Source organism: Salminus brasiliensis, chromosome 8 (assembly GCF_030463535.1).
Source record: "Salminus brasiliensis chromosome 8, fSalBra1.hap2, whole genome shotgun sequence".
NCBI lineage: Eukaryota > Metazoa > Chordata > Actinopteri > Characiformes > Bryconidae > Salminus > Salminus brasiliensis.
This window is the reverse complement of record NC_132885.1, coordinates 9,069,515-9,095,065: the sequence shown is the minus strand read 5'-3', so window position 1 is coordinate 9,095,065 and position 25,551 is coordinate 9,069,515. Positions and strand designations below refer to the sequence as shown.

Here is a 25,551-nt window from a genome sequence, read left to right as displayed (position 1 = left end):
AGGATTGTTCACAGCTCTGCTCTTAAAATGATGGATCCCACTGTCCTGAAACTGAGCAAATCCCAAATAAGAAAACATTGGAGAATGTCAGAATCTTGAGAAAATAGTTGGTGAATGAGACTCCAAGTAGAAATGCACAAATTCGGGTTCTGAGTGGTCCAGAGGGTCAGGCTGTCTGTGCTAGAGTGGGTTGGTTAATTGGCCTAACATAAACTTGGTGATGTGGAAAAGGTTCTTCAAACTTCTACGTCTATTACTAAAGTGGTTCTTTCTGGAACAAAATGGGTTGTTTAACGGCATCACTCCAAAAACAACAGCATCTGAAGCACCTTTAGAGTGTAGAAGCATGAAGGAAGGCAAGACAGTGCTTCAACCAATCACATGATCAATTCAGAAGTGCCTAAATCACCCAGAGCACGGGGTGCTACTCTCACTAATACAGTGTGCAATCTCAGATCCACTCATCTGATGCCTATTCCCTTTTAAAGGTTATTCCGTTCAATAAACTGGGGTTTCTTTGTGTTGGTTAATTTCAAGGTGCAACTAAATCAATGCGAAGGAATGACATGCTTGGCATATTTCCCTGTATTATGTGATTTGCAGGGAATAAGCGTCATTATGCCAAACACTGATAATTATGGAGCCAGAGGAAAAGAATGAGAGACTGAAAGGGTCTGTGTGTCAGCTTTCTGATCTGTAATTAGCCATAATTTTTTACAAAAGAATTCAGCGGTGCGAGCAGATAATGTGGAGTCTGTATTTGTGTACAAACCTAGTTTTCTTTCTTCCCAAAAGCAATTCTCATTATCATAATAGCGGTAATAACCTATAGGAAAGATTGTTAATGCAACCAATGATGTGACATTTTATCAATTCTATCAGCTCGTCTTAGTGACCAATAATACATGAATTATTAAATATTAAAATAGTATAAATAATAGTCAATATTAAAATACCCAAAGCAATTTGCTTGTGTTGTGCAGGTTCAGACACACACAGCCCATAGGCATTGCTTAGTTGTTGTTGATTTTGTTTTTTTTTGTTGTTTTTTTGAGTTAAGAAACTTCTAGTATTTTTTTTATTTACTCTTTTAGCATCTGTACTCAATAAAGCTTATGAAACAAACAAAAGGAAAAAAGGCTAAATGCTCAATGATACAAAAAAAATCTATGACAAGTTAAACATCTCAGGCAGTGGCCATCATACCGCTCAAAAACAGAGTTAAATAAATTACAGAGAGTGAACATGGATGAATGAAAGAACGAATGCAGACATTGTCTCCAATTATACTGTAAACGCCAGTGCAAAAACAAACAACAAAAAAGGCAGCCGAGTAAAACTAGCTATTCTTTGTCTCTCTGGTTGATTATGGATAAGGATATGATGGTAGTGGAATACAAAAGATCCTTTTTTGGCAAATTGTCTTTTTTTTCTTCTTCTTCTTCTGTAACAGTGCAAGTAAGGAATGCTAAAAGACTGCCAGTGCAATAAACCAAAAAGAAGCACGGTCAATATTGCTAAATGAAAGACGCTCCTCTCCAGACAAGTCTAAAAATCAAAGCTGCGTTAGAAGTAAACCATAGCTCTAAAGCCACCTCCTCCAAGGTCCTCTGCTACTGTTCTTCTTTGAAGAACGTGACTATGCATGAAAGCTAGGTCTTGAGATAAGCCACATATCGAGGACCTTCCGTAGTCTTTTTGTTTTGTTTCGTTTGTTTGTTTGTTTTTTTGTTAAATGCCCACTGTGCCATCTTTGGATGCCAAAACGTGTCCCACTGCGTGTTTAAAATAAATACATTGTGTCTCTGGGAGAGCACAGTGCCCAAGCGGTCCCTTTTTCCTCCATCCTGGTTCTCTAGACGAGTCGTCCGCTAGACGTGGTAAAGGCCTTTGAGGGTCTTCCATACGGAAGCAGTTCAGATGTCCGCTTTTATTTTGTCCAGAGAGTTATCGATTTTTGTCAGAGTCTTTTTGATGCGCAAGGCCGTTAACCTCGCAGATGGGTTCTGGTACCAACACTCCTTCATGAGTTTGGCGATGGACGTTAAAGTCTGGGGGGGAAAAAAAGGAGAAAACAAACAAAATTAGACGCCAGAAAAGTGAAGAGAGACATTTATCTCAAGCCTCCTTATAAAATTTCTGAAGAACTATTAGTAAGGGGCAGCTGCTGCTCTGATTCAAGCCTTTCAGCCAACGAACACAAAGCCTCACATTTAGCCTTATTTAGAGACATTCTGTGGATAGCGTTGAATTCTAAGCTTTAAACCCACACCAGGTTTGTCAGTAAAGAAGGAATATTTTATTATTTGAGTTTGCTCTGTTATTCTGGGTACACATGAAAGGAAATGTCTTTATAACACATGTGTCATTCTTGACATAGAGCTGGGCAATATGACAGTATTTTATCGAATTGTAATAAATGGTATTATCGTGGTACACAATGTGCTTTTATGAATATATCATGGATATTTACATTTATGGCACTTAGCAGACACTCTTATCCAGATTGACAAAAGTGCTTCAGTGTTTCCTCAGAAAAATATCCTTATCAAGTTTAAATAGACTAAAATTCAAAGATACCTCCAAGCTTAGATACGACTAAACACAAGTGACTAACTGCACATTTCATTACAAACTGTGGACTGGTGCAGCATATTTTGAGTAAAAATCACAGTACTCGGTATGGGAGAGCGCTTGGATAGCAGTTTTAAAAAATGCTACGCTGTTGGTGCATTTTGTCTACATAACGAAATATTGTGATAAATATCATATATAGGAAAAAATGTCTTTAAATATCGTGCCATATTTTTTCCATATCGACATTTAAGCAGGGAAAGGTCAGCATTGCACATTTGTATGTCAGGATAGAATCTGAAATAGATGTAATTTATTGTGTAACTGACTATATTATACACTCTGAATTAAACACTGGGTCACTTTAATGAGTTAAAGTCTAGTTAACGTGCTCATTACCACATTAAATTAGTAGTAATTAAATATGTATGTAATTACAGTTTATGGTAATTCTGAGGAACCAGAACTCCCATACAACAAGACAAATCCGAGGTCTGGAGGCGAGATACAGACACACATAGTCCCATATATCTACAGGCAATATTTCTCTACAGGGACTAGAGAAGCGTTGTGTATGCATCTGCACAGTTGTGTCAGCAAGGGCCCAACATAAAGCAGCTGAATGCATTCATAAGGGGTGTCCACAAACATTTGGGGACACACAAAAGCTTTTATTCAAAGACATTTTGGAGCATTTCTATTGGTCCATTCATCATGACATTTTGCCACAATGTAAATAATAACTGACCGATTCCCATCATGTCAGAAAGTGAAAAACAGTTTTTTGTGTATATTTCTACTGTTGCTTTGGTTTGGAACTCTCATGCTGGCTCTTCTCCAAAAACACATATGTTTGTGTGTGTGTCTGTGTGTTCACCATTTGCAATGTACAAGAGCAATGCACTCTCTCTCTCAATGCATTTAACAATTGATTTTATCGTTAGTGGTTGTTGGACAATCTGGTATTGTGGCCTCCTGTATTGAACTGTTTGATCTCTGGAGGGATCTGTAGGCCTACATGTGACTGTGATTACATGACTGTGTGACTGTTGATCAGACTGGCTGTTTAGAGTGGGCTCATCTTGCGAGGGGTGAGCTGGCCAATGTAAGAGTGCAACATGAGAGAAGCGGATAAAGACTGTGTGTCACTGTGGGGTATGTGTCCAAGCAGTGCCAAGGTATGAACCAGCCCACACCCCTAACTGTACTGTAAATATTAAATATGCTTTTCAACTTTAAACAGCAGATTATGCTTAAATTAAAATCCAAAGGAATAACAAGCAGAGGGGAAATGCAGGCATATACTCACAGAATCTGAGAACCATCTGTTGGGGATGTTTGGTCTTTGTTGGTCTATACACACCACCTTCTTCATGTCCTCAAAGCTGGGGTCACTAGGCACTACGTCATGGAAGGGAGGCTTATAGTCTTCTACAATACCTGCACAGTCACACAAATGCCACATAAACATTAATACTTTTTTTTTAATATACTTTTGTTTAGTTGAGACACTGTAAAAGGGTTGCCTCCAATTACTGCATTCATGCTCTGAATTCTACAAACAAACAAAGCCTAGAGTAATTAGCATGGCTGTGATTTGCTAATGTGTCTAATGTGGAACAGGTTGGCTCCTGCAGTGGAAAGATACAGTCAAAGCGCCCTGGGTCAACCTCCACTGCCAACAGACCCTATAAATAGAAGGCTAAAGCCATTTAGACAGGAGAGAAATCAGCATCAATTTCAGATAGCACACTCTGCTGCAGTCATCTAAAACAAGTGATGATATGACTGTCATTGGATATAACATTCCGGTATGAAAAACAAGTCTGATATACAGCATGTTTTTGATCTCAGTCAAGACTCCTAATAATACTTCTTCAGCATGGACATACAGTCCACTTACAGCCACAGAAACACACAACACAAGCTTAAGCACCAACATTCAATCTTTCAATCGTGCTGAATGCAGGCATCAGATGTTCCTGTCCGCATTTCCCCCCTCTGGAGCAATTTGCACTTCCAGTGAGACTGTTTCGACACATTACACTAGGTTACAGCACAATGGCGGCTAATGATGTGAATAATGGTAATAGCAGAAAGCCACATTCATGTGCACAGTGAACAGCAATACCTTAGTGAACATTTCAGCACCTTTATTTCAACACTCTCTGATATTACAGATGAAAATGATTGACTTAATGAATTACTGGATGCCATTCCAGTAACTCTCCCCATAATTGGAGTAGTGCAACCATAGTATGTGCTCTGTAAATGCACTGTTGTAGCATGTAGGTTCACTTGCTGCCTAATACATCCCACCCCTTGAGCGATGCCACTGCAGATGAAGAGAATCAGTGCTTTTCACTTCAAAGGTCAGTGGTGTTAATGTAAAGGCTGACTGGTGCACACGTTTTGAAGGTATCCACTGTTTTGGATGTGTCAGGAGTGCGGCCCCCAGATTTAACTTACTTTAAAATGTATTAGCATTTGTAATTTTTTCCGCAGGTGCTGCAGTCTGGTTTGGTAACTGGACTAAAGATAAAAGCAAAATTTATGATATTTCTGTATCAAAAATGCATCATTATAGGGCAAAACAACACAATGCAGATCACACGGGAGAGTTATAATTCTTCTATAACCTGTGAGCGAAAGATAACGGCTGCATTCCAGACAGTAAATCACCACTTCTACAAGCTCAAGAAATGATATACACATCTCAGAACAGCTTTTCCCTGTCCAACGCCAAAGCCCTTGCATTTCTGAGTAGCTGCGAGGCTATTTATTTATAATAATCTTGAACAGGCCTGAGGCTGCAAAAGGTAAAAAAAAAAATAAATAAAAAAAAAATAAAATAAAAAAAGGCGACTGACCGTTGCTGACTGTCCGTCTGGCGATCTCCCACAGCACAAGGCCAAAGGCCCAGATGTCCACTCTTTTGTAAGACTCAAAGCAGTCCACCTGAATGGAGTCGTCCAGCACCTCGGGAGCCATGTAGCGCTTGGTGCCTACTTTAGGGTTATTCCCCACGTCCAGCTCGTTCGTGTCCTGGTAATGCATGACGGCCAGGCCTGAGGAACGGAAAATGAAGGTTATGTAAGAACTGGGCTAGAATTGGACTATATTAACATGCGGTATTCTGTAATTCATTCTCCACTGTTGATATTGTGTGTTTGTCTAATTAAAGGAATTTCATGGTGAATAGGACGTGCGCACTGGCTTAAGGCTACAGGCAGTATGTTAAACTGCTGGAGTGTTTGGACCCCCCCCCCCCAAAAGAAATCTTTAATTATGTTGCCCTCTTGAGGACACGCAATTAACTGCAAAACACAAGAACAGGATGAAACGGTACTGCACTTTACCACTCAACACACTTAAACACATTTTTTTTTACAAAAACAAACAAATCAATTGAAAAAATTACTAAATAAATGAATAAATACAAAAAAAAAATAACAGAATGACTACAAAAACATATTTTGTAATGGTACTAATGTGACCTGCACACACCAAAATAATCCACCATCTCTTTCAGTAATGTGTTTTGTTCAATTTCAAATACTTAAAAAAACTGAAAAAAGAAACTCCTTCCTGTTTCTGACCTCACAGAGTCTAAATTTCCCAGTATTCATAGCACACTGAGGACTTGATGGATTTTTCATTAGGGTTTCCAAGTGAAGCTGCGCTGAAATTTCGAAGCCTAATGAGCGCCTGATGTTCTGAAGAGCGAGAAGAGGTGCACAACATATTACTGCATGGGTTTTAGAACAAGAACATCATTCTGAGTGCTAGCTCTCCCTCTCTCACTCTCTCTCTCTCTCTCTCACTCTCACATGGTAGGGGCAAACAGGTAGACCGCTGGGTGTTATTAGCTGGATTACTCGTCAGCATGGCAAACACTGCTGGTGATCAAAGGAGAGGGAGGAAAACACTTTTCTCCAATAGAAGTCAAACTGACCCCGGAGAAACGGAGGTGATCCAAATTGTGTATTACAAACTAAACACATGATCTTTGTCATTTCTGTCCCAAGAAAACCTTTTTATAGGAGAATTTCAACGTATATGTATTATTTATGTTATAATAAATTGTATTCCAAGGAGGTTAGAAGCATTTTTACTGGTCCATTCCCCATGAAATGGTAAAGAGGGCAGCTTTCAGTCTTCCTTTTCGAATGGTGTAAAAACAATAAAAACAAAATAAAAAGTGTTAAAGTGTTTCCATCTGAGGAGATAAGCTACAGCTAAATATCCATAACTGCCACTGCATTTGAAAAACTGGTATCATTGTGAACTCACAGATGGAGCTGTATTAACACTGTTGTGGTTCTGCAGTGTATCAGTATTTCCTACGAGAGCCGCTGTGGCAGCACTTACGGTCAACTGCTCAATAAGTCAAACAAGGCTGCTAGAAACTCTGGTCTTCAGCCAGACCTTTCATCTGCTCAACTGACCAGTATGCTGGCCCTAAAACTCAAACTGATCTTCACCGACACGCTTCCAAACAGACAGCTCGTCAACATACACTTCAGTTTTTACCCAGGTCAGCAATGCAGCACTGTCCACTGCATCAACCATGCTGTCTCCTACACTTTTCATACAGTGCTTTATTCTACACTTCATAACTACCACGCAGCACTGAACAACTCACTTCAGATAATCCAAAAAGGAGTGACCGCTATCTAGATATCCAGATTTTCATTACATGGCAGCTCTGTTAGCCTCACAGCTCCAAAATCAAACTACACTGGGGCGAGTTTCCCCAAAAGCTTCTTAACCCTAAGCATGTTGTTACTTAATGTTTGTTAATTAACAAGTGTTTCCCAAAACCTAACCGTAACTAAAGGGTTACGTGTATTAGCTTCCAACTTAACGACTAAGCTGACCTATTATAGTTATTCTCAAAGTGCTTGTTTAGGTTGATTTAGTCTGTAGTTCAGTATCTAAAGGCCAGGGGTCGCTAATTATAATTATATTCATATATATATTTAAATAGTGTACATTTCATTTTTCAGTAAACCATCATTATATAAAGTGCATACTGTATATTTAGCCTCTACAGATAAACAAAAACAACAACAACAACAAAAAAAAATATATATGTATATACACTGAAAATATTATTCTTATTACTATGGGATATTATAGTTACAGTTGAGAACATCACGCATTGCAAATGTCTCCTGAATTTCCATATCTTCCAGAAGATTAGAGTCATTAACAATTCCTACAATACTGTTTACAAACAGCTCGTTGTAAAAGGCTGAAAGTGATAGGTGTGTAGGTTGTTTACAGTCAGCTCTGTTAATGTCTCAAAGCAGAACGCTCTGTTTGGGTGAACTCTCTGTCTCAGTTGTTCGGAAACTGCTAATTACAGCACTAAATAAAGCGGCCGCAGCCTCGGGCCTGTGCTTACCAAGGTCAGCGATGCAGCACTGGCCATTCTTATTGACCAGGATGTTCTTGCTCTTCAGGTCCCGATGGGCAATGGCTGGTTTCCCCTGCGTGCCGAAGATCTCCACGTGCAGGTGGGCCAGGCCGCTGGCGATGGACAGTGCCATCCGCAGGCAGGACGGGGCGTCCAGCGTGCTCAGCTGAAGGTAATCGTATAGGGAGCCCATCTCATGGTAGTGTGTGATTAACCACAACTGAGTGCTAGAGTTACGAGATGTCATGTCTGATGCGATAAAGCCTGTAAGAAGAGAATGCGTGTTGGGGAGAGAAGAGTTAGACGGAGAGATAGAGGGGCAATATCTGATCTGAACAAATCTAAACTAGATTTTTTTTTCATATTTCTAATATTATAGAAGCAAAAAAGTACATACTGTAAATACAGGCTTTCTGGAACTTCCTCCTCAATGCTCTACTGCTATTTTATTTATTTACTTTAAAACTACAAACTCATTGTGGACACAGAATGACCCCGAAATCCCTTTTCTCACAGCTTCCAACACATCACTGCTGTTACAGTATTAGCACCATATTTTATATTTAATATTTTAACCATATTTAATATTTAAACCACTAATTCCAAGCTGCCAGCCTATGGATTCTGTACAGTAACATCTTTTAAACAGAAGTGAACAGTCGCACATACCTAGAATGTTCTCGTGTCTCAGCAGCACAGTGTTGTAGATTTCGGTCTCGCGGAACCAAGACTTTTCGTCACGGGAAGAGAAGATTTTTACAGCCACGTTCTCACCCTGCCACTGACCTCTCCAAACTTCTCCATAGCGCCCTTTCCCTGAGAGAACACACACACACACAGCCCAAAACAGGAATCAGCCAGGAAGCCCAACACAGGAAAGTATGTGTTTTAATTCTGCAGCCTCAGAGATTACAAAACAACACTGATACTACACATCGGTTTACAGAGCTACCCGATCACAAACACAGTGCTGGCCTTGGGGCTGCCATGCTGCTGTTTCTGCTATTCCTGGAATGACAAGAGCTCCTCGAAAACCTTCAAACAGAACTGGAACACTGACAGGTCAGAAAGGACTTTCAAATCAATGAAGGGCAGATGTTTTGTTTATTTGTTGGGCTTTGTGAGGAGGTTGTGTTTTGATTGGGATATGGGATGGGTTATATTAAAGGGCATGTTTTATTATGCCATTTGAATCTACTACTGGTTGTGAGGTCGTTGCCATGCATTGCCCTTTGCGCTTCATTTCACACCAGCTCATCAAACTCGGCAAGGTTTACAACTGACTGCAATTGTGAGACATTACCACCGCTCTGTACAGGGCCAGGCCTGCTTACTGTGTTGTTGCCCAGCAACTACATAAGGCCATTAGTTTTATATACTGATGTTAAATTCATGCTCATTTGAAAGCAGGTAATACATAACTTGAAAAATGTACAGAACTGTGCAGAGTCTTTTTTAAGCACCACACTATTAAAAAACTGTAGAAACTCCAGTTCCCGTTAGAACAGATGCAGGAAAACAGAAATCCAGTAAAAAGAAAGAAGAGCATCTCACTCTGAAGAGAGTAGTGAGATCTTGTCGGTGAGCTAGTCTGAAGAACAGAGCTTGGTTCCTCCAGGTTTCTCCTGGATGCCCCCCAGTCCAGCCAGCACAGCGTGGAGGATGTGTTCAACTCCAGAAGCAGCAGCATCAGCAGCAGCTCACCTGATTTACCATGATTACCATCATTAAGCCCTGATTTACCACCAAACCAGGTGTTGATATGAGGAGAACTCTAAATAATACTAGATAATACTACTCCATCGGTAGAACTTGAGATGTTTTAATAAACACAGTGATGGAGAACCACCACCACTTTCTGTAGGAGTGTTATTATTAGTGTTCGAATATCAGTGTTTTACTGAGGAGATAAACTCTTACTGCCCAGATAAGCAGCTTCTTCATGCTAATTGTCACAGGTGACGAAACATTAGCACAGTACTGTACACTTGGTGTTCGAACATCTACCTATCATCTATACATCTATATAACTTTATTTTTGGTCAATAGTTTTTTTTCCTGTATTTTTTCCAGTATAATATATCTATAGCCATGCGGCAATTACAGAAACTGTAACAACTATGGTGCATTACAACCTTGCCAGAGCTACAGAAGAGCTGTTTACTAGAATAAGGAATCTCTAGAAGAATAATAAATGTGCTATAAATGAACAATAATACTACAGTCAGCAAGGGGTCTTTAGATAGATGATGGGCAATCATGGCTCATCTATTCTTTGATGAGAACAATCCAGAGACGATTCAGACCAAATTTCAAACAGGCCTACTGCAGGACTTTGGAGCTGCCTGCATGGATCTAGACCCCTTTCTAGAGGAAGGTTTGGAAACCGTGTTAACTAAAACAAATACATCATTTGACATCTTCATGTACTGAACCTTATGAGGTGTTAAACACTCATATACACTCAGTGTGTATCGGCAGTATTGGCAGATATGTACTAAATATCAGACTACAGAGTACAGAGAAGGGCTTACAGGCGTCATTTAGTGAAGCTTCATCAGTGTTGAGTTATCAGCAGAGAAATAAAATGAGGATCTCACGCAGAGTTCTAACGAGCTTTAAGCGAAGCAATTCAGAAGCTATTTAACCACATTTTAGGCCGTTTCAACTCCTGAGTGGGGCTGTGACGTTCAGTTTTCTTCCGATATGCCTTGATCTCCTAAATTAGGCATGATAGAGGCGTTAAAGAAGACGGTAGGTAGATCTGTGCCAGATTAAGCTTAAGACAAGACAGCTGCTCTAGAAACTTCATAAAGAGCTTTGATATTTACTGCCTCTGAGGATCAAATAGACACGCTGGATTAGATACATCCAAACGATCACTACTGAGACACTTACACCCACACACACCCTCCTTCTCACTCTCTTCGGCTCTCCCTCACACACACACACACACACACACACACACACACACACACAGTGAACACTTAGATGGTTTAGCGCTTAAATGTGTCTAAATGTTATGAAGGATGTGAGAAACCAAAGATCCAACCGCGTGGAGAGAATCTTTCAAGAGCCCAAACAACAGATGTGCATATGCTCAATAAACAGGCTCTCCCATACAACCCACCCCCCCCCCACCAAAAAAAAAACAAAACAAAAAAAAACACACACACACACACACACAGGCGTGCGAATGAGGGGACATTCAAGGCGAGGGGACAGATTAGATACACACCCACACACTCATTCAGAGTGATCTGTCTGGCGACTGTGCGCTGCACCAAGAACGGCAGTCCTGAACCGCTGCCAGACGTGCAGGAGTGGTCCAACAGATCCTGGAGGGAGGGAGAGAGAGAGAGAGAGGGAGGGGGGGGAGAGAGAGAGATTATTAATTAATAATGATAAAGTTAATAAGCTGACTCAAACTAATAGCTGGGGCGTCTCCAGTGCTTTTAATACTGAATACCTGAAACATTAAGGCTGATTTATGCTTCCGCTTCGACGCGGAGTCTACAGAGTAGCCTGTGTAAGTGGCCGACACCACTGTGAGCACCACTGTTATTCCTATGCACAGTTGCAAAAAGACAGAAGATGTCTGAGGAGGAGAGGAGAGGAGAGGGGAGGAGAGGAGAGGCAGAAAAAAGGTGAATGACCTACGCTTCTCCGGCCACTGAGACACATGGACCAGAAAACACATAATCCGTGTTCATCATCATCCATCAAAATCTATGTTCATCCACCGGCAGGAGGCAGAAATATGATGCTACCGAGCGGACCAACCACAGTGGTTGCAGTGTGCATCGCCTGTACACGCCTACATGGCGGCTACGACGTAGATTCAATGCAGAAGCATTAAATGGCCTTTACCACTACAGTACTGTGCTGGATCTCATGCAGGAAAACTCCTGGGTTACCTATAGAGGTGTCAGTAAATATCAATATTGCAATATTATATTTTGCAGTGCTGATTATTATTAGTGAATATTTTATATACTATACATGGATTTAAATCCTGACCATTAGACTTCAAATCTATTCCACTATTCTAACTGGATTCATAAACTAAACTATTCTTTTACTCAGATTTTATGCAATTATTTATGTTAATTATGTTAATGAATTATGTTTTTTTATAGTATGACAATTCTTCTACAATTGTGATGTAGTGTCACAGTAACGCAATACATCAAATCATAATGCCTGTATTGTGTTGCATATCGTAATACACAGCCCTCTGCATTGGACCTACGTTCACACTTTATCCCTTCCCATCAAATTGCCAGTAAAGACCTGCATATAAGCATGTATGTGAAAGGCGCTTTGATAAGGGCTCTAAAAAGAGAGTGAGTGAGAACACAGGAGTGTAAGAGACAGACACCGAGCCTATAAAATACAGATAACAGTAGGCCCTCTTGTGGATGAACTGTGGCACTGCACATGCGTTTGATGGGGTCATGGACCGGCTTTGTATGAGAGCCTGAGACCCTTGAGAAACGGAAGTGTATGGCTACTGCACAACCGGTGGAAAAATGCTGATCAATTTTTTGCGAACCGTTACACACATAATTACATTACTTTTTTCATAAAATGTGACAGATGTTTGTGAACTGAACCACTTCTAAAGCGTGCTGCATAATCATGAATCAGATTTCTAGTTTACATGGCTCTGGGTAAGGGGAATCAGTCCAAACCGAAGAAGCCACTGTTGAGGGACTGGGGTAATTGTTTTGATTGCAGTTTGGCTCGTGTGTGTGTGTGTGCTGCAGTCAACACAGCGGTGCTGTCAGAAGAGAGTATTTCATTATACATGTGCTGTTCTCCTTTTTTAGCCAAAAGTGACAATCTAAAAAGATAAAAAAATAGAGCTGTGGTCTGATACACTTATTGCCTACCCTTACTTAAAAATAAAGGTTCCTGAATGGTTATTGGCTAAAACATACAGCTCGAAGAAGAATGTTTACTATGTTTAGGTCCTTTATTTCACATAAGAAATACAGTTCTGCCATAATTAAAGCAGAACCCTGTGGGACGCCATAAAATGTGCTAAACTAACTGGTTAGAAGAAAGGTGAATTTCCTACGCTTGTCTGGCCACTGAGACACATGGACCAGAAAACGCATAATCCGTGTTCGTCATCATCCAAAAATCAAAATCTATGTTCATCCACTGGCAGGAGGCAGAAATATGATGCTACCGAGCGGACCAAGCACAGTGGTGGCAGTCTGCATCGCCTGTACGCAGAACCATGTGGGACGCCACAAAACGTGCTAAACTAAACGGTCACCAAGTAATCCACAATAGTTTCTGCTTTAGGACCAATAACCGATAAACAGTGTCCACTTTTGGACTGTTAGAGGGTGTTTTGGGGAGCACATTCACAAATATTGCACTGCTTTTTAATATTCTCAGAGGGGTCCTGCATTTTCTGTGACTGCTTTTAATTTAATTTAAAGAAAAGCTCTGTTTTTTGACCCAACCCTTTTCTGTTTAATTTTTAAGGACTTGAAACACAACCATAATGGGAGCCAAAACATCTCATTCACAGAGAAGAAGTAGTGCCCAATCAGATTTCCCACACTTAGAAGATTTACTCAAGCCAGCCTCTATCCCATTCCTAATCCTCATGCCAGACTCATAATAAACCCAGAGTGTCTAATTCACGCAGTCTTAGCCGGGTGCTGCACTACCCTGACCAAACACCAGATGGAGACATCAAGCAACCACAGGAATCTTGAACTGGCATCAACACATACACACACACACCACTATGAGGAGAGGGAGGGTGGAAAGCAAAAAACAGCAACCGCATATAAACACATGTTTGCCTCATGAAGACAATTTGGAGAGCAGAGGAATGTGAGCATGAGGGTGCAAATGCAAATAGCAGCAACTTTAAGTAGCTGGAACTCTGGGCTGCAGTTAGCTCAAGATGGATGATGGTCCTCGAAAGTCTTGTGCTGCGTGCTGTCTAATTTTTTTCCAGATATCACGGTCAGAGCCCACGACACACCCAGCACCAAGAAGTGCTGCACATGTTTTCCTCAGAGAGCCTCTTCAGCTGCCTCGGCTGTTCTTAATAACGTCTCCAGCCCGGTTTCTGTCTCGGTCTCTCTCTCGCTTGCTCTCTCCCCACCACCCCCCCAGCACTGGAAAGAACTTTTTAATTATACTCAGGCAAACATTCGGCCGTCGCATATTTTGGCCCCGGTTGCCGAGCACTCCACAGAGCTCTTTGAAAACGGCTTGAAAAAGATCCAATATCAGCAACTCGGCAAACACGCCCCACAATGCCGCAGGAGAACGCTGAGGGAGTCCGCTAAACGGCCCGGCCCGCTCGCCTGAGGGGGATTAATGAACGAGAGAGAGCAGGGATTTGTGGGAGGTTTTGGAAGTGGGGGGTTGGGGGGCTGCGTTAGCCTCAACAAATAAACACCAAGAGCCCAGGAGTCTATCATTAGAATGAGCTGCATTCAGGGAGGAACACAGGGAGACGTCTTAGTGGGGGTTCAAATATTCAAGGAAGGGAGAGAGAGATATATAGAGAAAGAGAGAGAGAGAGAGAGAGAGAGAGAGAGAGAGAGAGAGAGAGAGTGAGAGAGAGATTCAACTAGAACTTAACCTCAGGCATTGCCGCTTAACTCACAAAGTTAAGGAAATAAAAAGAGAAGGAAAGTTTTTACAGTATCTTTGTAGAACAGGCCGGTCATATCTCCAAAACAAAATGCAATAATTGTAATTAATAATAAATATAAAGGCTTCAAAGATTTGAAAAAGCACTTTATAGCCCATTTTAGATGAAAACAGATGCAAGCTGGATGATGCAAGATATATTATGCTAATGAATACTTGGGTTTCTCAAAAGCTCCTTCTTTCTAGTAAACGCAAAGGAACCACAACAGCCAGCAGCAATTAAGGGGGCCAAGCACTTTTCCCTCAGACATGCATTCAGTGCATTCAAGCCTCACCGCAAGCGTGCTTTCCCCAACGTTGGACGCAATGAGCCCATCGATGGTGCCGTACTCGGCATCGCGAGCCGTCAGCCTCTCCATCTGGTTGTGGTGGATGCGTCTGAACACCAAGATGGCCGCCGTGGAGAGGAAAATGAGCACGATCACTGGAGCTACAATCACGATGGCCAGAGTTGTGACGCTGTAGTTAGGGCCCTCCACCACTATGAGAGAAAGAGAAGTACAGCTGTATTTTAATGTACAGGTCTATTTACAGAAAAGACACAAACACTTTCACTCCGTTTACCCAGGTGCACTCTGTTGCCCTGAAGTTACATGTACAATAACACACACACACACACACACACACACACACATACACACATACAGAGTTGCAGTTAAAACTGTGGGCTTTGCAGGGAGAGGCGATGATAATTAGGTATGCTGAAGCCCACACTCTGTGTCCCTGCAGCCAATCTCTGCCTGGACCACACAGACAGCAGCAAACAGTACTGCATGCACAGTACACTCGCACACACTCTCATACCCCCATCTAGCTCAAAGGCACCTACACAGTGGGAGAAAACATGCTGCTGGCCTGAGGAGGTCCACCAGCAGGCAGTGAGCTAATGGGGCTAATGGTGGGCAGAGTGAAGACACACAGTAGGGGTGAATGAAAGCTCAGTTATAGTTTTTGAGAGGCGTCTTATGAGCCCAGTGAGGGCTTATGGTGCTAAGCTAAATGTTAAGCATTGACTAAAAGGTACGTTGAATGTGAGGGCTGGCTGAGTGTGGGCTAAGGGTAGGCTAAATGCAGGCCAAGACATGGCTGAGGGAGGGCTTGGGGTGGGCTGAATGTAGGCAAAGAGCTGACAGACTGAGGGCTCAGGGGGGGCTGAATGTAGGATAAGACCTGGCAGAGTATGGACTAAATCAGACCCAAGACCCAAGCTAGGTGAGGGCTCAGGGTGGGCTAAGACTTGGCTAAATGTGGGCTGAATGAGGGCTAGGACTTGGCTGAGTGAGGGCTCAGGGTGGGCTAAGACATGGCAGAGTGTGGACTGAAAGAGGGCTAAGACTCGGCTAGGTGTGGGCTCAGGGTGGGCAAAGACTTGGCCAAGTGTGGGTTGAATGAGGGCTTAGACATGGCTGAGCAGGGGGCCTCAGGGTGGGCTATGACATGGCATAGTGTGGACTGAATGAGGGCTAAGACTTGGCTGAGCGAGGGCACAAGGTGGGCTAAGACATGGCAGAGCGTGGGCTGAATGAGGGCTTAGTCTTGGCTAGGTAAGGGCTCAGGGTGGGCTAAGACATGGCAGAGTGTGGGCTGAATGGGGGCTTAGACCTGGCAATGTGATGGCTCAGGGTGGGCTAAGACTTGGCTGAGCGAGGGCTCAGGGTGGGCTATGGCATGGCAGAGTGTGGGCTGAATGAAGGCTAAGACATGGCAGATCGGGGGCTTAGGGTGGGCTATGACATGGCAGAGTGTGGGCTGAATAAGGGCTAAGACATGGCAGAGCAGGGGGGTGGGGTGGGGGGGCACAGTGTGGGCTAAGACATGGCAGAGTGGGCTGAATGAGGGCTAGGTGGGCTTCCCTTGACGTGGAGATGTGCGTGTGCAGTAACTGGAGCAACCTGGTTTAATTTTCGTCCAGTCATTTTTCTGAAACTTTATCTAAGCTTTCAATTTTGAGTTTATAAGTCTCGTCCAATTCGAGCGGACAGGAGCCTGTACGGCCAGAAATAGCCTGGGGGTATTGCCAATCTTGCCACCGAATGGACAAACTAAGCTTTGAGGGCTTCGGTTGAGCACACGCTAAAGTTAGGCGGAACGTGGGCAGAGGGTAGGCTCGGCGTGGGCTCGGCGTGGGCTCGGCGTGGGTTAAACGGGTTGGCTGAGTAAGGGCTCTGGGTGGGCCTTAAGAACAGCACACAAGCTGCAGCTCCACACAGCAGAACCACCCACACATTCCCACGTGAGACTGCAGGAGTGAGGGCTGCGCTCCAGACAAAGACGCCATTTTCTACTCACTCGCACTCAATTTTCATACAGCAGGCAAGGAAGGAATGTAGTGGTCCTGGAAAGTCAGTGTTCAATTATACATGTGCGTGTACATGTATGCAGGAACAGGCAGACAGAGCCGTACAAGCCTACGTTTTCAGACAGCATAATTCCACTCACATAATCCCTTTTCATCCCTCCATCAGAAGAATGAAGGGTTAAGACAAGAAAGCACTTTTTTCATGTCCAAACAGATCTGATAAATCCTCTCTCCCCCTGCTCCTCATTCTAACAAGTGTGACAGAGACCATCTCGGCCTCAAAGGTCAAAAAGCTGAAAAAGAAGCAGAAAAAAGACCAAAAACTGCAAGAAAACCTGTTTTTCTGAAGAGATCACAAAAGCTCACCATCAAAGACGCCAGCTTGTTAGGAAAGTCTCACATAGACTTGAAAGCCAGTGTAAAATCTCTCTTGCCCCCAAGCCCCCCGGGTTCCTCTGAGAAAATCAGCTTTCATGGTCATTTTGCAAAACAGAATATATCTCTGCGTTTTGGAAACAAAAGGTTTGCATGACGCATATTTTGTCTGGCAGCTGGAATTTTGCTCACAGGAATGTTAAAGTGTAATCATGTAGTGAGACGTGACATTTACTGGGTGAATAGAGGGAAAGGCAGGAAAGGAGGATGATTATGAGCTCGGTTTTTAGCCGTCTTTCATTTCTGTGCAAAAATCGGTAATTCAATATTAAATACAGTTAGAGCTCCTTTTCTTATAGACCTAATAAATAGAGTTAATATGACAGGGACTAAAAAAAGGAAAAAGAAACAGTGTTCAATCTGTCAAACGTGTCTCTTACTAAAAAGCTCCTCAACTTTACTCCATGTAACCAATGTTTCACAATTCAGGCTCAGGTATGCTGAGATAGTGGACTTGCTTGGAAGTGCTGCAGGACTGGACTGAAACTCCGTTCATTTGATGCTATTAATGGTTGAGGCCTTTTTAGATTATCTACAGATGCTCAAATCGGAGGTTTGCATACACTCATCTTGGACACGAAGGTCATGGCAATTGGTTTTGCTTTTTCTGGGGCAGAACGAGTAACAGCACACAAAATAATCCTAGATCATGTTACATGCTACCACCACCATGCTTAACAGTTGGTACAGAGTTCTGAGGGTTAAATGCATACCTTTTACCCCTCTAAATCTTCCTCTCATCTAACCATACAACTTTCCTCCAGAAGACTTTTTCCTTGTTCATGTGGTTCAGAGAAGAGGATTCTTTCATGGCAGGCATTGCCTTGGTGGTCCTTGACCATCGGGACAGCTAGCTACAACTCCCAATAACTTCTAATTACATTGGTTTAAACTGATAATCTTAGAATCTTTCCTGACTCTGTTAATCTGCACTCATCCCTCTCAGAGCTGCACTGAGCTCCTTGTCCTTTCCCACTGTACTGTGTGTTGGTCAATCCAATCAGCACGGTCAAACAAACAGGCACTTTTCATGTGGGCATGGAGAAGCTACCAGCTGTACCACATAGTTAATGTATGTATATATTTGCATATCCTGCATGTAAAATTTTGAGCATCAATAGCTTGATCTCTGATAAAGATGTATGCTCTTCATTCTGCCCCAGGAAAAGAGAACACTGCCCAAATAGTGGTCAGTTACGTTTAAAAGACACTGAGTTGAAGGTTGTGTGATTTTCTAGAAACGTGGGATCTCAAAGTAAAGGATTGCTACCATTTTTGTTGCAGACCCATACATGACATGTATGACTTTCGAAACTCTTTCACACTCCAACTTCAAAGCCTTTGTTTTGTCTGTACTTGGAGAATAAGAAGTGATCAATATAAGTAATTCCAAAGTTCTGAAAATGAAAAAAAAAAAACAAAAACAGATGAAACTTTCTCAGCAAAACTCCTGAGTCACGGTGGAACACAGCAGGTGGGCGTCCTGATCCGCCCCCTTCGCCGTTCCCGAAGGCTTTGCTGCGCGGCCGTCTGTCCGGCGGGACAGCAGAGGAAGGGGAGCGTGACGGAACAGAGACGCAGGCGTCCATGTGTTTCCTTTCTCAGTGGGACTCCTTCCTCTTTCCTTTTGTGTGGCTGGTACAGCCGAACCGCGTGAGTCTGAAAAGACGGCAATCGAAGGGACAGCGAGAGATATTGGCAGACAATTTCATGCCCTGCTGGGCCGAGCGTACAGAGATACACTTCCCAGCAGCGGCCGAACTGACCCTAGTAGACGCCTGTGATTGGAGAGGAGAAGAATTCTGGGATATCACTCCACAATGGGGTTTATAGACGACAAACAGAGTGTCGGAGGAGTGAAAGGAGAGGTGAAGGGCATTCATGGCTTGGCTTTATACAGGCTTCATGCAGACACACAAACACACACACACACACACACACACACACACACACAGAGAGAGAGAGCACCTGCTGCACAACTCCTGCTACACTGTTAGGACGCCAAGCCTTCACACACACTGACAAAAGGGCTTCAGGCTTCGCTGGCATTGTCCGTAGTCGCAGTGTGGCTAATAAAAAGATCAGCGTGTGTGTGAGTGTGCAAGGAGATGCCGAGTGAGTGTGTAGATGTGCATGGACAGCATCGAGTGGCTTTAGTGTGTATTTGTGCGTACAACCTACCGTCCGAAATTAATTTAATAACAGATATTACAGTATTATACGTTTATAAGTATTAGTACAGTATTAGAAATGCAACATCAGGTATTTAGGTATTAGGTATTTTACATTTTGTCAATTAAAAAAAAAAACATTAAATGTAAATAATATAGTCAAACATACCAATTGGCAGCCATGGCTTCTCTAATCAGCAGCCGCTATTAAAATTATTAATGCCCACAAGGCAGGAGAAAGACTCCTTACTTCGTAATGTAATTAAGAAGTGGCAGTTCACAGGAACAGTGGGAGCGGAGTTAAGGAAAAACCAAGAAAACTTTCAGAGATAAATGCATGTAGGATCGCTAGAAATGCAAATCAATCCAAACCCTGCCTGACCCCAAAAATCCTCCAGTAAGATTTAGCAGAGAAGTGAGTGGTGGTACACTGTTCTACTTTGCAGCAACACCTGACCTGTTCTTTTGTTTCGGCTATATTTACAGGTGGGATCCCATTACTGATCGGCAAAGGGGGCTTTGACCTGCTCCGTTGCAGACCTGAGCTGATTCACCCCTTCCTTTTTTTTGTTTGGTCCTGCCAATTATCTCCCCCCTAGCACTAGCAATGCTCCAGACACTTCGAGGTTAAGGACCTAAACATGTCTCCTCACATGTCTCCTCAAGCCAGCCACAGCCTCTTTACGAACTGCCGCTGATGCAGCATTGCCGGGCAGCTGACACGCTCAGAGGAAAGTGACTGTTCAAGCCTTCTTAGGCGACCTGGTGGTTCCAAGCTTCCTCAGGATAAAGGATAAAGGATAAAGGATAAAGGTGCACGTATTCGTCACTGTACAGTGTGGACTGTACAGCGAAATGTGTCCTCCGCATTTAACCCATCTGGTAGTGAACACACACTCACACACACACACGTGTTAGGGGCAGTGAGTACACACACACACCCAGAGCGGTGGGCAGCCAACTCCAGCGCCCGGGGAGCAGAGAGGGTAAAGGGCCTTGCTCAAGGGCCCAACAGTGGCAGCTTGCCGAGCCCGGGAATCGAACCCACAACCCTGTTATCGATATCCCGGCGCTCTAACCGCTGAGCCACCACTGCCCAGGATCACCATATCGATACCGAACTTGGCACGAACAGCTGATCAGCATAGTCCACCACAGCCCAGGACAATCCCTGAGCTGAAGCGATCCGCCTGCCTCAGTCTCTCGCTAGCTTGGATTACACCTGACCCAAAACGACCCTAACTGAAACAGAGTGACTCGGGCTCATCTTTATCTTTATGACATTTGGAGATCTGTTTTTCCCTGCATTTTGTCTGACTAGCTACGCCTTATTCACAGACATCCTATAATGCAGCAATTCAGTCCATTTCTAAACATTTATTTGGTTGAAACTTTTGAAGAAGTAGAACACTAGCATCACCTTAGAATCGGTTAAAACTTGGATCTGCATCCAAAAAAAACAAAAAACAAAGCCATCACTGAAAACATCTGAACAGAACTGTATGAGCAGGCTTGTGTGTGTAATCTCACGATACGCATATGAATACTGTATATGCTGATTTGCATGTGTGCGTGTGTTTACGCATTACCTCGCACCGGGAGAGCCACGCTGAGGTTCATGTTGCACAGGTGAGCCTGGCAGCACTCAACGATCTGGTCGGGCGAGGGCGGGGTCTTGCAGGTCATGCGGCCCTGCTCGTACACGGTGAAACAGCCCTTCTGATACACCAACACGCCATCGCTCAGTGTGAGAGATGAAAAACACTGCTGTCCCATACAGCGCTCGCCGCTCGCACACGAACGGCCCTCACACACACACTCATGCTCCTTAGGAAGAAGCTTTGTCTCGACATCTGTTGAGGGAAGAGGACAAGAGCAATGATTGCCATATAATACTGCATTTTAAAAATGTGCATCATTGCTGCCATGCAAAAACCTTGGATCTGGCAAGTTCACAGGAGAAGGAAATAACCTTTCTAACTTTAAATTAACAATTTAAAGAACAGATGTTTCAGCAGTTCATGATGAATGGAGCAACAGAAATGCTCCAAAATCACTTAATGAATGAACAGGTGCCCCCATACTTTTGCTCATGTAGTGTGTGTATAGTAAAGCTTTAACTTTCAAAGGAAACCCATATGAGAAGATTTTATTCCATTGTTTCTTCTGAAATCAAGGGTCCTTCTTTCTGCTTTTGTGGGAGTAACTGTCTCTACTTTCCAGGAAAGACTTTCTACTAGATTTTTGAGCACTGCTGTGAGGATGTGATTGCTTCTAGTGACAAGAGCGTTAGTAACCCCACCTCATCATCCCCAACTCCCCAACTCATCCCAAAAGTACTGGATGGAGCGCCAACCATTTACATTTACATTTATGGCATTTAGCTGACGCTCTTATCCAGAGCGACTTACACAGTTACTCGTATTACAGAGGTGGGGAAATGTAGTGTTAGGAGTCTTGCCCAAGGACTCTTATTGGTGTAGCACAGCATAGCCACCACTATTTGCATAGTCACCCAGACGGGGAATCGAACCCCAGTCTCCCATGTGGTGTTGTAACTTTGTGGTAGGTAGTGGTGTTATCTGTTGTGCCACACCAACCACCATCCCAGAGAACACAGTTCTTCCACTGTTCAATACTGGGGGGCTTTATACCCCTCTAGCCCACACCTGTTCATCTGCTCCAGTGACCAGTGTTCAATTCTATTGGCAGTACTTCTCTACAAAGAGACAAGCTGCGTGTGTACCTGTTTGCACATCTGTACATCTGTGTCAGCAATGGGTGGAACTTAAAGAAGCTGAATGCATTTATTAGAAGGGCTGATCATGTATACAGTATATACAGACATACACACACACCTTTATAAATTACTATTGCTAACATCAGTACAACTAATACTGACTAATATTATGACTATATCTGGGTGCTTCCATGCAGTCTTCTATTGGTGTCTGAAAACCTTAACAGCTGTAGAGCTGTACTGAGTGCTGCCTGCACAAGGTAAAGTACTGTGTGCATTACAATCCAATTACATTTATTTTGCATACAACTCCGATAAATATCAAGAATCAAGAACCACTCAAGTCATTAACACTACGACTTACTCTGCAGAATCCAATTAGTCTTCTTACTATAGCCACTCAGACTAGCATGAATGAGATGAAGGAACCAGGACTGATGATAAAAGCAAGCAGTAGAGTTGCACTATTCTAATAAAAGTGTTGCTACAGCATTTCGTCTTTTAGCAGGGACAGAATGCAAGCTGTGAATTTCTGTACATCCTTCATATAAACATCCACAGTCTGACATGAGATATCCATGTATTTTACTTTTACATTTTATGGCATTTAGTTGACGCTCTTATCCAGAGCGACTTACAAGGTTACTCGTATTACAGAGGTGGGCCAACGTAGTGTTAAGAGTCTTATTGGTGTAGCGCAGCAGTCACCCAGACCGGGAATCGAACCCCAGTCTCATGATGTGGTAGCTCAGTGGCAGTTAGTGGTGTTATCTGTTGCACCACACCAACCACGTCTGATTTGGTAGAACACTTACTATTATAAAATCATATATAATTCATATAGAAATCATGCAGCTAATCCTTCTTTTCCAGGACTCATTAACTGCATTGGGCTTGTTTTTAGGTTGAAATTAGGCCTTAATGATCTATATAAAGATAATCAGCACAAGGTTTCTTGTTAAAAATACCAGACTACTACTGCAAACATATGTTCTTAATGTAACATTCATAGGTCTAAAAGAAATGCACTTTACCAAATACTCCAGTGATCAATAAATTATGATTCATTCCATAATTCAAGTAGGAATGAAAACATATTAATTACTGGTTTTCGTGATTAACTAACCGCACAATTTTAATTAACATCCAAAAAACAGCACTCAAACTAAAACTTTCAGATCCGGCCCCATTACCTCTGGTTGGTGGCTCCACTGTGATGTTGGCGTTACACAGGTGGCCCGAACAGCAGCTGACGATGCTGTCGGGTGATAAGGGCGTGTCACATTTAGCCCCACCCTTCTGGGAAGCAGAGTAACAGCCCTTGTGATGCTGCAGGTTCCCACCAGTCACTGTAACAGAGGAGAAACACTGCTCTCCTACACATCGCCCACCGCTTACACACTCCGATCCTTCACACACACACTCTGCTTGCTGCGTGGAGACCGCACTGGAGTCTGGAGAGAAAACAAAAGCAACAACACAGACTGAGCAGGCTGGTCGTGAGCTAATTTACAAGCCTTTCATGTGCTCAGGGAGTGTTACCACAGGACAAAATGCAGCCACTGATCATTTCTAGTAAATAATATTAAAAGGGTAACACAGGAGTTTGTATAGTATAGAGTCATTAGATAGTAACTGTATGCAACAGTGAAGAGCACTGACACTACAGCACTCCCGGAGCAATGGAAACGGCAAACATCATACAGCTTGTTCGTATTAAATAGTTATTAGCTGTACAGCTGCTGCTGCGTGCTTCTGCAGGGTACAGATGAACACAGGATGAAGACGTAACATTACTGCTAATGAATTCCATTATCAAACCCAAACTGCCACACTGTACAACATAATTAGTCCAGTTTACTCATGTGCATAACTGAATTCCACCGGGCTCATCTGAGGTTTTTTATAACCATTTCTTACCGTCTATTGTATGATAAATCTGTACAGTACATGTGTGAATGCATGTGTAGTCTTCACAGGCATACACTATGCTACACTACACAGGGTTAAAGCAGCAGTATGTAGATTTTTTTTTTTTTAAATTCAAAATCAGGTTAAAGCTCCGCTGATCTGTAGTAGGGAGAGTAGCCCTGCTATCATCGCTACTCCAGGCTCAGCACGCCAGAAACTGCACAATGTAACTTTGGCAGGAGATCACTCGCCAAAACTGCATAACACTGTAAAAGTCATATTTGTGTAAAATCCTGTAGAATTATTTTACTGCTTAGATCCACATGCTTCTTTCACTTTGAATGGTGGTTCAGTCTCACTCAGCTTGTAAAATGCATGTGAAGAGCATGTCCTTTAGTGGAGTGTCAAAGGAAGTAATGTTAATTTTCGCATACTGCTGCTTTAAGAAAAAAATAAATTAAATGCACAATGAGTTATTGGCTGTTTAAGGCTTGATATTAAGTATTATTACAGGAAGAACTGTAGTAAGTAAGCACTGTTGTTTACTGTTCACTCCACACTTCATATATGCAAACAAAGCTGCAAAAATAGCTTATGAGATTTGACTGCTTTGTGATGTAATTTTCATACTGAATATCTGCTCATTCAGTCTACAGAAATGGGCTCCACCCATTATTGCAGTTATAAGGAGTGTTTCAGTCTAGACTGCTTTCTGAATGAAGCACAATACAGGGCTAAATACAGCCAATGAGAGCAGAGCTTACTGACATTGTCATAAAGGCACGGTTGCATTTACAACATATTGCATATTTAACAAATCATTTCCTCAGTTTTATGTGTTTAGCTGTATTACCTCAATCTCTTACTATTGTTCAAATAAATTAATCTAATGCCCAGATGTTTAAACATGACAAAGGTTGTCATAACACGCCTATGAACATATTTATCCCACAAATCCTACGTGAACAGAAAGGTTTCACACAGGAAATCACGCAGACTGACTGTAATGTAAATTAGGGAATCACCTGTGCTTGGCATCTCCACAGTAACGTTGCTGTTACACAGTGTTCCTTGGCAGCAGAGCACCGTGACGCCAGACGTCGGCGGGGCGCTTCCGCACCGGACCGCCTCTTCCTCCTTACCCACAATGCACCCCTTCTGGCGGAGGGCCGTCCCGTTCCGGATGGAGAGAGAGGAGAAGCACTGCTGGCCGAAGCAGCGTCCGTCGCTGCCGCATGACTGCCCCTCGCACACACATTCAAAGTCACTGGCAGTGGCTTTATCTGCGCAGGACACACACAGACAC

The 25,551-nt window shown here is 42.8% G+C and overlaps 1 protein-coding gene across 6 annotated transcripts in view; it reads right to left on the bottom strand.

Annotated features, from left to right (window-relative positions):
- Positions 1-673: 673 nt before the first annotated feature.
- The window catches only part of LOC140560887 (activin receptor type-1-like), a 59,156-nt gene continuing 34,278 nt past the window's right edge, over positions 674-25,551 (bottom strand). For all 6 annotated transcript variants that reach the window (XM_072685532.1, XM_072685529.1, XM_072685531.1 and 3 more), the window contains 10 exons: positions 25,271-25,528; positions 23,528-23,788; positions 21,184-21,447; positions 14,965-15,170; positions 11,235-11,334; positions 8,666-8,812; positions 7,985-8,260; positions 5,445-5,642; positions 3,884-4,014; positions 674-2,051 (listed from right to left, as the gene is read on the bottom strand). In XM_072685532.1, the coding sequence (XP_072541633.1) occupies positions 1,917-2,051; positions 3,884-4,014; positions 5,445-5,642; positions 7,985-8,260; positions 8,666-8,812; positions 11,235-11,334; positions 14,965-15,170; positions 21,184-21,447; positions 23,528-23,788; positions 25,271-25,528 (1,976 nt within the window). In that variant the 3' untranslated portion in view covers positions 674-1,916. The remainder of the gene's footprint in view (positions 2,052-3,883; positions 4,015-5,444; positions 5,643-7,984; positions 8,261-8,665; positions 8,813-11,234; positions 11,335-14,964; positions 15,171-21,183; positions 21,448-23,527; positions 23,789-25,270; positions 25,529-25,551) is intronic.